General features: G+C 34.8%; 1 protein-coding gene across 1 annotated transcript; it reads left to right on the top strand.

The window, feature by feature from the left end:
• The first annotated feature begins 3,884 nt into the window (after positions 1–3,884).
• Positions 3,885–6,879, top strand: LOC113691502 (patellin-6). Its single transcript, XM_027209652.2, has 4 exons — positions 3,885–5,021; positions 5,127–5,251; positions 5,865–6,006; positions 6,321–6,879. The coding sequence occupies exons 1-4, from the start codon at positions 4,251–4,253 to the stop codon at positions 6,615–6,617; spliced, it is 1,335 nt and encodes a 444-aa protein (XP_027065453.1). The 5' UTR covers positions 3,885–4,250; the 3' UTR covers positions 6,618–6,879.
• The last annotated feature ends 8,702 nt before the right edge of the window (positions 6,880–15,581 follow it).

The raw sequence follows: 15,581 nt of genomic DNA, 5'->3' as shown, positions 1-15,581 counted from the left end.
CCAATGTTCAAATTCCAACTCCATCCAACCTTGAGCTTAGATGGTTGAGGAGCCCAGTGGCAGGAGGCCCACCGCACACCCACTTCAAATCCAATTTTCTATGCGTTATGGAGTAGCACACAAACTAAAGTAGAGTACACACATTCGGAAGCTGTGTAATAACCAACGTATTTCAGGGACATGCCATGAAAACTAAACAATGCATTGTAGATAAAAAGGTAGACGGAGATGCATTTCAAAAATAAACTCTTCTCTTTCAGTAAGTTAATGGTGAAACACAAGAAGCAAATATATAATATGTAATATTACTTACTTTACTGAGAACGGGATAATCCGCAGATTTTTAACATCAAATTCTACTATAGAAACTAGTCCACGATTTTGTATTGTGTCCATGCCATTATTTCATGGGTCAACGTATTGGACTCGAACTAAACAACGCAGAGACGATGATGCATTAATGTTCGTGTGTAAAAAATTGGCTGGGCGGGATAGGGTAGGCAAATTATGTCATCCTCTCGGGTATTTTCAGACCCAAAACATAAACTGATTGAGAACAAAATGGCGTGAAAGACACCACGGCCTGTTTGGCACTCTAATTTTTTACCAAGTTTTTTAGCTACTAGTTTTTTAACAACTTTTGCTACAGAAATTCCAAAAAAACTTTTCAAAATTTTTTACTTACACACTTCAAAAATACAAAAAAAATTTCTCAAAAACTTTTCTTCCTCCCTCACCCAACCACCACACCAGCCACTACCCCCACCACCTCTCCCGGCGCCGATAACCTCAAAAAAAAATTTTCTGTCCATCACCCTCACCCCCTCTCCTCCCCTCCCCTCTTCCCCTCTCCCTTCCCTGCCACCCTCCCCTTCTCTGCTTTACGATCTAGTCGCGCGACCAGATCGCACCTAGCAAGAGGGGAAGGGTGGCGGGGAAGGGAGAGGGGAAGAGGGGAGGGGAGGGAGGAAGAAAAAAAGCTAAAAAAAAAAAAAAAATGCACAGCTACCGCCCAGATCGCGTCAGGGGAGAGAAAGGGTGGCTAGGGAGGGGAGGGGCAGGGGGGGAAGGAACGGGAAGGGGAGGGAGAGGGCTGGGGAATAGAGGAAAGGGGGAGAAGGAAGGGTGGCGGGGGGAGGGAGAAGGGAACAGAAAAAAAGCAAAAAACAAAAAAAAAAAGGAATCACCTGGAAGTCTCGGGAGAGGGAACAGAGGAGGGAAGGGGGTGGGAGAAGGGAAAGAAATGGAGGAAGGAAAAGAAAAAAGAAATAAATAAAGAAAGAAAAAGAAATGGAAAAAATGAAAAGGAAAAAAAATTTCATCTTACAAACACCCAAAAATTTTTCTTGCAAAAGTTTTTCTACAGCTTCTACTGTGATCTACAGTAAAATTTTATACATACACCCAAAAAACTCACCTTCCAAACAGCCCCACATTATGTGATATGTTTGGAGTGAGATTATTTGAGATAAAATAATTTGTTTCATAAATTTTAATTTTTTTATAATTTTAATTATTTTTTATCTCACATATATCATATCACATCACATTACATCACAAAAAGTGTTATAATAATTTATTTCAAATAAATCATGCAAATAAACTCTATTCAAACAAACTGTACTACTCTACTATTCACTTAAATCAGCCAGCTAGAATTTGCTTGCAGAATGCCTAGCTCTTTTTTTTTGGTTTGGGGTTAGGGGTTGGCTGATGTACGCAGATTAACCATGTCCATTAAGATGGATTTTGCCTTCACAAAATGCTAGTATTGTACAGCAAAAACTTGGAAGATTCAATCAAAGTCGGATCAAATAATTGCATATCTTATTATTTAACAGAGAATAATTATTTGGATTGAAGTTTTTTTTGCAGAAAATTTTTTGCATATTTTGCGACTACATTTCTCAAATATTATTTTTACTTCACATATATCAAATCAATATGATATATTTTTCAATAGAAAATCTAGAAAATGACAATCCAAACCAATACTTCTCCAAGATTGGCATACAATTAGGGATTTAGGATTCATTCATTGGATTTTAATCGTATCTATAATTTTGTTAATATCGGTTGCTAATCACTTTTGGATAAACCACAGGTAAGAAGTGAAAGAAAAAAAGGGATAATTGCAGAAACCTCCCTTGAGATTTCTAACATTTGCACTAACCTCCCCTGTAGTTTGAAAATTATACTGACCTCCCCTGAGGTTATTAATCCTTTGTAAATTCAGTCCAAACGATAAAAATATTGTTTTAGGGAGTGAAATTAGAATTTTTTACCAAATTTATCCTTTGTACTACATGTCCAATGAATGACAAAATACTACAAATCAATTAACAATTAATAAACTTTAAGGAATATAGTTTATAGACAAATATACATTACCTATTTAAAGTACCGGTTCTTTATGAGTATTTTACTTTCAAACATTTAATTTAATATAAATATTTACGCTCAAATACATATTTGTATTTACTTTCAAATATTTAATTTTTGTTAAATACAAAAATTACCAATCTCGCTTGCGTAAAAATATTAATATAACACTTTTTCAATTTTAGTTACAAACATTTATGTATTTAACATAAATTAAATGATTCAAAATAAAATACCCATAAAGAGCCAATACTTTACTCATGTAATGGATGAAAGTTATAAAAAATTAATACTTTATGGGTCTTTTTAAAAAAAATATTTAATTTAAATTAAATAAATAACCTACCATTTTCCTTTTTGCAAGAATATTACTGTAACATTTTTTGAATTTTACTAACAAACATTGATATATTTATCATAAATTAAATGTTTGAAAGTAAAATATCCGTAAAAAACTGGTACTTTAAATGAGTAATACGTGTTTGCCTATAAAGAACCGGTAACTATTTAATGTACCGGTTCTTTAAGGATATTTTACTTTTAAACATTTAATTTAATACAAATATTTACGCTCAAATGCAGATTTGTATTTACTTTCAAATATTTAATTTTTTTAAATACAAAACCTACAAATCTTTCTTTCTTAAAAATATTTATATAACATTTTTTCAATTTTAGTTACAAACATTTATGTATTTAATATAAATTAAATGATTCAAAATAAAATGCACATAAAGAGCGAATACTTTACTCGTGTAATGGATGAAAGCCATAAAAAATTAATACTTTATGAGCCATTTATTTTTTAAAAAAAATATTTAATTTATATGAAATAAACAACCTATCGATTTCTTTTTTGCAAGAATATTACTATAACAATTTTTAAATTTTACTTACAACCATTGATATATTTATCATAAATTAAATATTTGAAAGTAAAATACCTATAAAGAGTTGGTACTTTAAATGAGTAATGCGTGTTTGTCCATAAATTATACTCCTTGAAATTTATTAATTATTAATTAATTTATAGTACTTTGTCATTCATTGGATATGTAGCACAAAGAGCAAATCTGGTACAAAATTCTAATTTCACTCCCTACAATAATATTTTAATCGTTTGGACTAAATTTGTAAAGGATTAGTAACCTTAGGGGAGGTCAGTGTAATTTTTTAAACTACAGGGGAGGTCAGTGCAAATGTCAGAAATCTCAGGAGAGGTTTCTGCAATTATCCAAAAAATGCCCCCCCCCCCCCCCTCTCTCTCTCTCTCTCTCTCTCTCTCTCTCTCTATCTCTCTCTCTCTCAACACCAGTAAAAGAGTCAAAAGGCACCTGGGCCCAGTGCTGCGTATCCTCTGTTTAAAGCTACTTTGAAAGTTCACATTCAAACTTGAAACAGCATCGCGGCTGGACACCCATACACGCACAGATTAATCGTGTCACCTCTACGACAATAATTTAAGACCTGCTCCTCAGTCCTTGCCATCTCTCACTTTCCTCAGGACAATCTCAGCTTTCTCTCTCTCTCTCTCTCTCTCTCCTTGTCTATTCTCTTCCCCGTTCCCATCTCTCCTTCTGCTCCATCACTAGATTCCCCCCCAAGACAATCGAACCGGCGCTTTTCCTTTTCGTTACCCGCCGGCACTCCCATCCGCACTCTCCCAAAAAGAATCCCTTTACATCTTCCAAATTTTCAATTCACACGTACAAAGCAACCACAAACAGGAACAACTTTTAGCCACGCTCTCGCTCTCTCTCTCACGGCTACTACTGCTCCTCTATAGTTAGAGTCTGCACAACAACAATCTCCGCATTTTGCCCATAAATTAAGAGATTCCTCCTGCTGTTTCCATCTCCTCCGTGCAAATGATGGAAACTTCATCGCAGTTGTCCGTTCAGCAAGCTCCCCACCACCACCACCAAGACCACCCGACGGTACCTCCCGGTGATTCCCCAATGCCACCACCCTCGCAAGCTTTAAAGAAAAGCTTCGTTACTTCATTAATGGAAGCTGCCGCGTTGCGCACTCCATCCTTTAAAGAAGACACCTACTTTGTCTCCTCCCTCAGGCCATCTGAGAAGAAGGCCCTCCAGGAGCTCAAGGACAAGCTCATGGCCTATCCCGGACCGGCTGAGCACTCCATGTGGGGAATTCCCTTGTTGGGCGGTGACGAGAGGGCTGACGTCATCCTCTTGAAATTCTTGCGGGCCAGGGACTTCAGGGTGGCCGACTCCGTGCACATGCTGCTCAAGTGCCTGTCCTGGAGGAAAGACTTCGAGGCCGACAAGATATTAGACGAAGATTTGGGGTTTAAAGAGCTGGAGGGGGTTGTGGCTTACATGCACGGCCATGATCGGGAGGGGCACCCGGTTTGCTACAATGCTTATGGGGTGTTCAAGGACAAGGACATGTACGAGAGGATCTTTGGAGATGAGGAAAAGCTCAAGAAGTTCCTGAGGTGGAGAGTTCAAGTTCTTGAAAGAGGCATTGAGCTTCTACATTTCAAGCCTGGTGGGGTTAATTCCATCATTCAAGTCACTGATCTTAAGGACATGCCCAAGAGGGAGCTTAGGGTGGCCTCTAATCACATTCTGTCCCTATTCCAAGATAATTATCCTGAGATGGTTGCCCGTAAGGTAGTTGCTCAAAATTTTCGAACAAGTTATCTTTTTTTTTTGCTAAAAAAACTCAGTAGTACTAGTATTTATGTCTTTTCTTTTTTTTTTTTTTTGGGCCCGTAGATTTTCATCAACGTGCCATGGTACTTTAGTGTGTTGTATTCCATGTTTAGTCCGTTTCTGACTCAAAGAACGAAGAGCAAGTTTGTGATCTCCAAGGAAGGAAATGTGGCCGAGACGCTTTACAAGTGAGTAGTAGTGCTACTCTACTAATAGTAGGAGGTTTGGTGCCGTATTATTATTGCGTTTTCCTTTTTGTTCTGGTATATTCCCATTGGGCTTTGCATATCCATTTTTTCTCCATAGACCTGTAGCATTAGGCACTAGCCGCATTATTAATATTGTTTCTTGTCCTCCGTGTATATATATATACATCATACGTACACTTATATATTTGTTTCAGTGTGCCTGCATCAATGACTAGCTATGATGACTTGTAGAGTACTTAATGGTCTGCAGGTCTTTTGGAGCGAAAATTCGTCTGCTTCCAGATTATCTGGAGTATTTTTGTGGGCTTAAGATTGTGTTGTGTGACTTCTTTTCTGATTCTCTCAATCAATTACCTGGGCTAATGGGAATGTATTTTATTTTATTTCCTTTTGTTGTTCTTTCTAGTAAACAACAATTATCTTTATTAATTAATAATGCTTACTCTACTAGTAAGCAGTACTTTTTTTCTTTAATTATTTTGTTTTAAACTTTTAGAGTGTCTGGAGTGAAAATTCGACTGCTTTTTGGGTTGTTGTTAATGATAAGTGGTAGTGGTAGTAATTTAATAATTGCCTTTTTGGGTGTGCTCAGATTCATAAGGCCCGAGAATGTGCCGGTCCAGTACGGCGGACTTAGCCGACCGGATGACGTGGATGGCGGTCCACCGAAACCGGCATCCGAGTTCACTGTGAAAGGTGGAGAGAAAGTCAATATCCAAATTGAGGGAATCGAGGTTGGGTAATCGACTTGCCTCCTTTGTCAATTCCACGTTAACCTCCCATCCATGATCCATCCATGATTCGCTTTACTTTTTTTTTTTTTTGTGTCAAGCTTTTGAGATCCCGCATGCATGCTTGCAAGTAGTAGATACTACTACTATACTAGTCTCTACTATACTAGTCGTTGTGAGAGTATATTCCAAAATTTCTTTTTTCATATATATATATATATATATATATATATATATATATATATTGGTGGTCGTCGTAGTTAGATCATATGATTAATTGTTTGGCTCGGTGGTTGCATAAAAATGTGTGGTCGTAGGCGGGGGCAACAATATCATGGGATCTGGTGGTAGGAGGGTGGGAAGTGGAATACAGCGCGGAGTTTGTACCCAGCGGGGAGGGCAGCTATTCAATTGCTGTGGAGAAGACTAGAAGGATTAGCAATGGCAATGGCAATGGCAATGCTGCTGCCGCCGCCGCCAACCAAGAGGCGATTCGCAACTCCTACACGTCAAAAGAAGCCGGACAATTGGTGCTTTTGGTGGACAACACTGCCTCCCGGAAGAGGAAGGTGGCGGCTTATCGATATACAGTTCGCAAATCGGCTCCCGCGTAATTAACTGAAGCCCAAATAAAACCACCGCTAATTACTTGTCTTTTTTTTTTCCCTTTGGGAAAAGAGGAGGGGTCGTGTGTGTGTTGGTTGCGGCTTTGAAGAGTTTTTGATGATTATCTGCTACCTATTATAGTACAATGCTTGTGAACCTAATGACATCTAATACCGCTGGTATTTAAAATTAGCATGTCCGTCCTTCGACCTTCGTACGATGAATGTGCCAATTTAAAATTAGTAAGTATTCTTTGGAAATTTTTTTAAACTCTGTACTGAGATATGTCCTCGGTAATTTATTTAGATACTCGACGCATAAGAAGCGTATGCGTATGCATGTCAGGATGTGCGTGAATGATGATGATGATGATGGAGGAGAGAGGCCAGCCGGGGGCCTGGAACAAAGTGGGGTCTGAATGAAAAACGTGTTGGTACAAGGCAAATTGTGGGGACTGAGACTGAAATGTTAGGGGGGGGGGGGGAATTGGTCGCTCGTTTTCAACCTGCTCGCCCTTTGCTTTTTCTTTCTTTTCCTTTTCCTTCTTTATTTTTTATGCGTGCTTTTTTGGGAACTGTAAAAACCAGTGGTAGGCAATGGCAGTGGTGGGGTGGACGGTAGCCTGTGTACTCTACCAAGACCGCTGCTGCCGCTGTTGCGTTTTGGAAGGTTTTGGATCCGAGTTCCCAAAAAGAAGGCTTGCGGCCTGTGGCCTGTGGGGTCGACATAAATAAAAGAACTTGGGAGAGCCTTTTTTTTTCCCTCCTCTTCAAATGTTCTGATTGGATTTTCTCTCCTCTGTCACTACTTTCTTGGGCGCGGAGAAGGCGTACTGTGTATTGTTTTTCATTCATCATCCCGAGAATACAAACCATTCAATCTTATTACGGAGTCTTTTGAATCGATAAAACAATTGAAAACATTTGCCTTGAAGAGCTACTAGTTATAACTTAGTTATAATGCGGATTGCGTTTTATTCTGCAAACTCAGAAACACGCAAGTATATGAAGTGGCATCGTTTGATTACCAGCTCCTTAATGCTTTTTTTTTTTTTTTTTTTTCAATTTATTTATGTGAAATCATACTCTAGATAGAGCCTTACCTGTAACACAAGAAAAGGGAGGGTGGTGTTGTGGTCCCTTAGTAGGTCTGTCAACGGGTCGGGTCCGGGTTCGAAATAATAAATTTCAGATATGGATTCGATCCGTTTAATTGATGGGTCTTTTATTCTATGTTCCGGACCCGGATCCAACGGGATTTCGGATCCGGGTCCGGGTCTACCTGAAAAAATATTTATGAAAATTTACAATTTCTAATAAAAATAAAAATATATATATTTGTATACTAATTTCTAACTAATACAAAAAAAATCAAATAAGAAAATAAATCAAATTGACTTTACGCAAATACATCACCCTAATCAAATTATATTGATAAATATACATATTTTAAATTATTAATTCATTTATATTCGGTCCGGGTCTAATACGAGTCGAAATATTATATTCCGTATTCGATCCATTTTTTTTATTTGACAAAACGGATCCGAATCCGAATCCGAATAACGAAATTAAATTCCAACCCATACTTATATTAATTTCACGGATCCGGGTTGGATCCGGATCTAGATCCGGACCGTTGTCAGGCCTATCCCTGAGGTCACTCCGATGCATAAATTAGACACTTATTTATATTAAAGTGAGATTGCATGTACCACGAATTGACAAATAACCCGCAACGGATCTCCTGTCTCACACCCTGTGCCACTCTCTGTCCCACTTTTTATTAAATTACTATTTCTTCTTCACAAATATCATGTTTTAATTCTTTTTTATTTCCTTATGATCCAATAACTATTAATTGCGAAAAAAATAAATACAACAGTTTCAAAAAACTAATATATAATAGAAAATTAAAAAATACAGCAGAAAATTCATTAAAAATCTCATTTTTTATGCATTTTGATTTTTTATGTTTGTTAAATTTTGTGTATTGCTCAATTAATAGTTATTGCATCTTAAGAAAATAAAAAAAGAATTAAAACATGATGTTTGTGAAGGAAAAATAGCAATATAGTAAAAAATGAGACAGAGAGTGACACAAAATATGGGACAGGAGATCCGTTACGCAAATAACCAGTACTTATGCTAGTAAAACTATGGGACGAAATTACAAATAACCAGTAATTATTTAGGGATAATTTCAAAAACCTCCCTGGAGGTTTCTGACAATTTCACTTACCTCCTTTCAGGTTTGGATAATTACACTAACCTTCCTTCATGTAGTAAAATGACTATAATATCCTTCACTTATAAATAATTCCTGCAAACAAAAAAACTCTACAATTACAACTAGTCTTTTATTTTAAAACAACTACTGCCACACAAACTAAACTATTGTTCTATCTCTTTAACTCCTTCTCTTATTTTCTTTCTCCTATATCTCTTTTTTCGAACATAGACACACACTCTCTCTTCTGTTTTCTTTTTTTTTACAAGTATAATTGAATTAAAATTACAAAATGACAAGTTGCTGGATCATATTTATTATCAAACTAAATGAAGGTGAAAAAGACGGTGGTGATACAGAGTATATACAGGAAAATAAAAATGATAGCTACAAAAGGAGTGCAGATTAGAGAAGGTTACGATATTATATCAATTGTGTAAAAAAGAATTTTGAGATATAAAAACTATAATTAGATTTGCCTGGAGACATGGGATGTGGTCTCTATTGTTGCTTTTGGTTGTTCCGTGTTGGTATTCATAGTAGGTTACATTATTTTAGTAACAACAAGGCTAAATAGTGACATTGATCAATTCAAACATTGAATTTAGGGGAAAAATGAGACTAAATATTAGGTTGAATGCAGACTTTAATGGTCATAGTTGATTTGCATGGAAAACTTTGAGGCGGCAATAGTAGGCTGCCAAAATTGCAAGAATATGGGAATTAAGGTGAAGTGATTTATTGAGTTTGTTAGAATGGTGATTATGCCGATTACAATAGTTGCAATATCAAAAAAATTTATTCATTTGTTTTTCCCCATTCTAAGTAACAAAGGGACATTTTAGGATTTTTGAGGAGAAAGTTAACATATTGGGTCTATATTGTTACTGAAATGCTAATTATATGGGAGGTAGATGTAATTTTTTAAACTAGAAGGGAGCTTCTTGCAATAGTCAGAAATCTCAGGGGAGGTTTCTGAAATTATCCCAATTATTTATGCTAATAAAACTATGGAATGAAATGGTAAGATCTATTGGCACAATAAATAGTCTAATCTTATACTGTAGTATATAGCAACCGCGTCAGAAGACTGAAGTGATTGATTGTCATATCAGTCATGTCAAATGTCAATCATCACATTTTGATAGCCAGTCTAAACTCCTATTCACCGAGGTGAATTTGGACACTGCTCCAACAGACGGAGGTGTCCACAATCCTCAAGTCGTTTCATTTCTCTCTTAGGATAAAAGAATCTTTAATAAAAACAAAAACATCCAAAATATCTTTTCTCCTCTTTCCGTTTGTTTACGGACTATGGAGCAGCGGTGAGCGAGACTCGCGACAGGTCTAGTAGTAAAAGTTTTTTTTTTTTTTCCTCTTTAAAATCTTTAAAAAAAAAGGGGGGGGGGGCTTTTACTGGTTTCTCTTCTTTTTCCTTTTTTGGACCGACCGTTGCACGGAATCTTGATTTAGATTCGAGCCAATACAAACGGGAAATGGGAAAACGGAGAATATTAGCTGTACAGGCAAATAATAATAATATATTAAGTTAAAAGGGCAGGCTTAATAATTATAGGAACTTAGTGCTGGCCCAATCACCGGGTCCTCCCATTTCTGTAACTTTACGATTTAGGAAAGATTGAAAGGCACGAGTGGTCGGACTCCTCATCCAATACCTTTTTGTCTGAACAAAAATACAGGAGGTTGCTTGGCAGTAGCGATTTCCTGGACCCGTCAAAACCAATTCATTGTGCCGTTACTCTTCTTCATATCTAATGGGCCACCGCCACCCAACCATCATGCACTTTATGGACCTGGTTCTTGGCACGTCTCTATCTGTGGCCATTAGTTGTCCACCCCTCTACGCAACCTATTGAGGAAGGCAGAACTCAGAAGAGTTTGTGCATCTTGTGTTTCAGTCTATTGGGCTGTCGAGCCCGTTCATGGTACATCCACAAGTCCCCGGCATGATCCATCAATCTTGGGCTATGTTTTCTGAGCCCAATCCGGGTCCTGTACAAATGGCTGTGATGAGTTTAGTAAAACAAACGGTGACAATCGGCTAGCAAGTCTAAGCAAGGCCCCCTTTTTGGTCAGAGTGTTAAGGAGAGTGTTAAGGAGTTTGGTTCGAATACTGTAGTAAATGAATGGAAGGATAAGTGCGGGTCTGATCCGACTCCACTCCATATTAGTTGGGGTCCAAAGTCATTATCGGGGTATGACCAAATTTAAAAAAATAAAAGAAAAGGAGAAAAAAAAAGGATTAGAACTTGGTCGCTGTTAGTATATGCATATGCAATGAGAAAGCGGAAAATAATGATAATAATCTGCACTATATATCTACTTCTACTTTGTATCTACCTATTATATAAGAAAAAAGCCAAGTTACTATAGCATCCCATCTTTTTGACACATGTATTGCACATATTTTTGACAAGTGGATTCTTGGTCATTTTAGCTGAACTTTTCCTTCCCTTTTTTGATTCAATTGGGTCAAAATGATTAAAATATTTTTTCTCCTTCAGAAAATCAACTGTGTCGCTTCTTCTTCTTCTTGCGGCAAGTGCTGTTATTTTTTATTTTTTAAAACTAATCTAACTAAAATTATTGTCATATTCTTTTTTTTTTGTTGAGATGATTAGCTACTTAACAAAAATAAGTTTTTATTATTTTTTTTATCCCATTTTACATTTTCTTTTCTTCCTTTTTTTTCTTCATGTCTAATCTCTCATATTTGCTCTATTCTTCGATCATAATGTTATAGTCAACTGGCATTTGTTTGTTAAATTTATAGGATGATGCTATTATTTGGTATTTTTCATGGATAAAAGGTGAAATATTAAAATATGTAAAAAGATCTTAGAATTCATTTTATACCAATGATCATTTTCTATGAAGAATAAAACAATAATTCTTTCTTTTCTTTTCTCCTCCCACGATTTGATTTCTTACTTCACATTTTTTTCTTTTTCTTTGTTTTTTGGTTACATTTTGTAATTATCAACAATTTTGTGTGTTTTTTAAAGAGAAAATATATATCATGTGATGCTTTCACCAAGATAAATGTAGTTAGGCATTCTTCTACCTCTGTGTTCTATAAGATTTTGTATATATTTAAACTAATGTTAATTTTTGTTTGTTTTTTAATTATTCAAGTTATGTAGTATCAATTGGGTTGGCATATAAAAATTGTAGTTGGTGGTAGAAGTCACAATTAAAAATTGTTAGAAAATTCAATGTTGATTAGGAAGATGTTTTTGCAATAAAAAAAAATGGTTCAATTCTAATTTGTATATGTAGATCTGGAAATGTAGCAATTCATATTTTTTTATCTAACATTGCTATTTATATTCTGGAGCTGCAGGATAATGTTGTCACCTTTAAACGGGATTTAAATAAATAAAGAAAGAAAAATGTGAAACTTTAGAGTAAGTTATATTGATGTTGAAAATTGTGACATGTCTTAGTGGCTTTCTAAACTTTTTCTCATTATTAAAATATTGGAAGCATTATGATTGGTTTTGATTTAGTTACAACTAAGACTATGCTGCTAATTAATACAGCAATGCACTTGTAGTGTATTGATTTTCTCTCTTTTTTGGGAATTATCATAATAATAGTTCAAAAATCTTTATTCAAATCATAATAATAGGGGTATTAACTTCATAGATGGAATTTCTCTTCACAACAAATTTTGAGGGAAATTTTATTTATACTCCATATTTTATTAATTGTATTCCTACTATAAATAAAAACTATATGATAAAAATTAGGGGTGGCAATTCGGGTCCAAATTAGGTTGGCGGGTCGGGTTCGGGTCAACCCGCCAGAAAAATCTGTTGACCCGAACCCGACCCGCCAACCCGGGACGGGTCAGATATGCTGACCCGAATCCGAAAATTTCAGGTTGACGGGTTGGCGGGTCGACCCGAAATGATCCGAAATTTAATTTTAATTTATTAATTTATCACTGTAATTTCTAATAAAATCAATTTCTCACAAAACTAATTACATAATCAAGTAATAAAAATTTAAATAAGTAATTCCAAACCAAATCTAAAATAAATTAAACACCGTAAAAGTGTTTTATCCCAAACAGAATATAAAATAAATTAAAACAGTATAAAAGTAAAAAATAATATAATATATTATTTGTTCAAATATAATAATTTCAACTTCAAACAAATTAAATAAATTCATTTATGATTAAGTAATTAATGCCTTTGAAAAAAAGAATAACTTAGGTTAGTTAGATAAAATTATTTTTATATTTATTAAATTATTTTTAATTCGTAAACGGGTCATATCGGGTCATATCAGGTCACCACGGGTTGACCCGAAATCGACATGTTTTCTTTTCGGGTTCATCGGGTCCAACCCGATTCTGACCCGAATTTCCAAAACCTCAACCCAAACCCACTAATTTCGTGTTAGGTTCGTGTCGTGTTTTCAGGTCGTGTCGAAAATTGCCACCCCTAATAAAAATAATAGTGAAAATGTGATTAACAAAAATGAGAGTTCAAATAATATTTGTTAATTTTAATTGTTTTGAGGCCCAATTTTCTTCTATATTTCTATTGATTCATCATGTGCCAAAATAATTTGATGTTATGTGTTTGACTAAATTTCTAGGGGGCCCAAACTGTGCTTTGCACAGCTCAAATACCTCTAGTCTGTATATAAGAAGGAAGGGAGGATTAGTTCTTTGCCTCCCTTGTTGCCACTTGGCTTCCTAATAATTTGATAAGTTGCATAATTTTAATATTTTTTCTTGCACATGGTTTTTTTTGCCTCTTGCATATCGTTTTTTTTTTGTTTGCTTTTTCTTCATGCCAAATCGAGCAAGTCTGGCTCATTTATTCTCCTTCTGAGCCCAATGAAATTTTTTAACCTTAATTATTTGATTAAGTGAGTGTACTGTCTAATTCATCACCATTAGATTAGTTATAATATACTAATACTACATTACAACCCTTGGATCAATTTTCATTATGTTCTAATTGTCTACATATTATATAAGAAGACATGAGAATTTAATGTAGCACTCCTATTTCTTGACACATGACATAAATCTTCTCCGAGAAATCTGTGATTTTTCTCCCATTTTTCATTTTCCTACTTCTATCTTGATGGATCAAGACAAAAGATGTATCATACAAGATAAGACAAAAGATTTCAATTGCAAGTCATTTTGCATAACTACAAGAACTTTTACTGTTTTTTATATATTGTCTAATTTATGACTATAGGATCAAGTTTTATAGATCAATGAAAAACTTTTAATTCTTGGATATTGATTAATTATGTTTGATTAATAACTAACCAACTATTACATTTAAACAGCTCCTTTATTTAATCAATTAAAGTCTTTTTTTTTAATTTCTTTATAAATCGTTTCTAAAAGTTGCATAGAAAAATCACATTTCTTCCTTCCCAATTGTATTCAACCGTGCACCTGTTTCATTGCTTGCCTTCATTAACTTCAAGATTAGCGATGGATTTAATAGATGCTATGTTTATTGTCTCCTTGATTTAGAAGAGTTAACTTCATTTATGGAATTTCTTCTGATGCTTAATTTTTCTCGTGTTTTTGTCTATTATGTACCAAAAAGTTTTTCTATTATATGTTCAATTAAGTTATGAGGGAGCTAAGGCCATGCCTTGCACAACCGAGATACCTCTAGTATGTGTGTGTGTGTGTGTATATATATATATATAAAGGAAGACGTGGGGTTTGAAGTAAACAATTTTTGTCACTTTATATATTTTTAACTTTACCCTTATGAAATTTACTTATTACTATCTAAACATGAATTCCTAAGAAATAACTATTTTGTAATCAGAACTATATAACCACATTTTGACAAATTAACTACTACTAAACATTGTAGCTATCAAAATAACCATCATTTGATGCAAAAAAATGTTAAAACAATACAATTTGCTTAAGTGATGAAAATTTTATTCAAAAAAAAATATTTTTGAATTGCCCACACATCGTGTGTATGCCTTTAGGGCTAATCTATACAATATATGAAGGGAAAGCAGATTTTTGGCGCAAACACATAATTTTCTCACTTCCCTCATAATTCCAATAAAAGTACCTTTCTTAATATATATAATTTCATTTAAGAATGAGCATATGAGTAATATGTATATTTTATTATTTTAATTTTAACTTATTTAATAAATTTATTTTTATCAGTAACTAGCAAATATATAGTTGTGGGCTGCTATTGAATAATTATCTATTTTCACATATTGTTTGGTGAATGTTCTACAAATACACTAAAAAATTTTTTTTTTTCTACAAAGGTTCTTTTATATAGTGTGATTATGCATGCACATCGGATAATTCTTTCCTTTTTTGACAAAAAAAAAAGAAGAAAGATAGAAGTTAGGAAGTAGGAGGGAACGTGTCGAAGTAGGAGGAGTTGCATGCGGCCGGGCTTTGTCGGAGGACAACGCGTGTCTACAACCGAAAAAATTTTGGAAATCAAAGCAACTCACAGTCACAGCCATAGTTGTCAAAATCGTGATTCGGATCGTAGGATCGTACGATCCAGATAATCAAAATCGATTCGGATCGTATTTAGAGTCACAAATCATATTAATTTATGCAGGATCGCATGATCCTACAATTTTTTGTAAATTTATGAAATATGAGACTCCATTTTACAAGTAAATGAAAATATTTGTGATATATTTATAATTTATCAAAGAATTGCATCCTTTAATTGTTG

This window comes from Coffea arabica, chromosome 6c (genome assembly GCF_036785885.1).
Source record: "Coffea arabica cultivar ET-39 chromosome 6c, Coffea Arabica ET-39 HiFi, whole genome shotgun sequence".
Classification (NCBI taxonomy): Eukaryota; Viridiplantae; Streptophyta; class Magnoliopsida; order Gentianales; family Rubiaceae; genus Coffea; species Coffea arabica.
This window is presented reverse-complemented; position numbering and strand designations above follow the sequence as displayed.

Excerpts from the sequence above, each read along its gene's own strand:
- LOC113691502 (XM_027209652.2), top strand. The coding sequence starts at position 4,251 with ATGATGGAAACTTCATCGCAGTTGTCCGTTCAGCAAGCTCCCCACCAC. Across the intron at positions 5,252-5,864 it reads GTGGCCGAGACGCTTTACAA|ATTCATAAGGCCCGAGAATG; the intron begins GTGAGTAGTAGT and ends GGGTGTGCTCAG. Across the intron at positions 6,007-6,320 it reads TCCAAATTGAGGGAATCGAG|GCGGGGGCAACAATATCATG; the intron begins GTTGGGTAATCG and ends GTGTGGTCGTAG.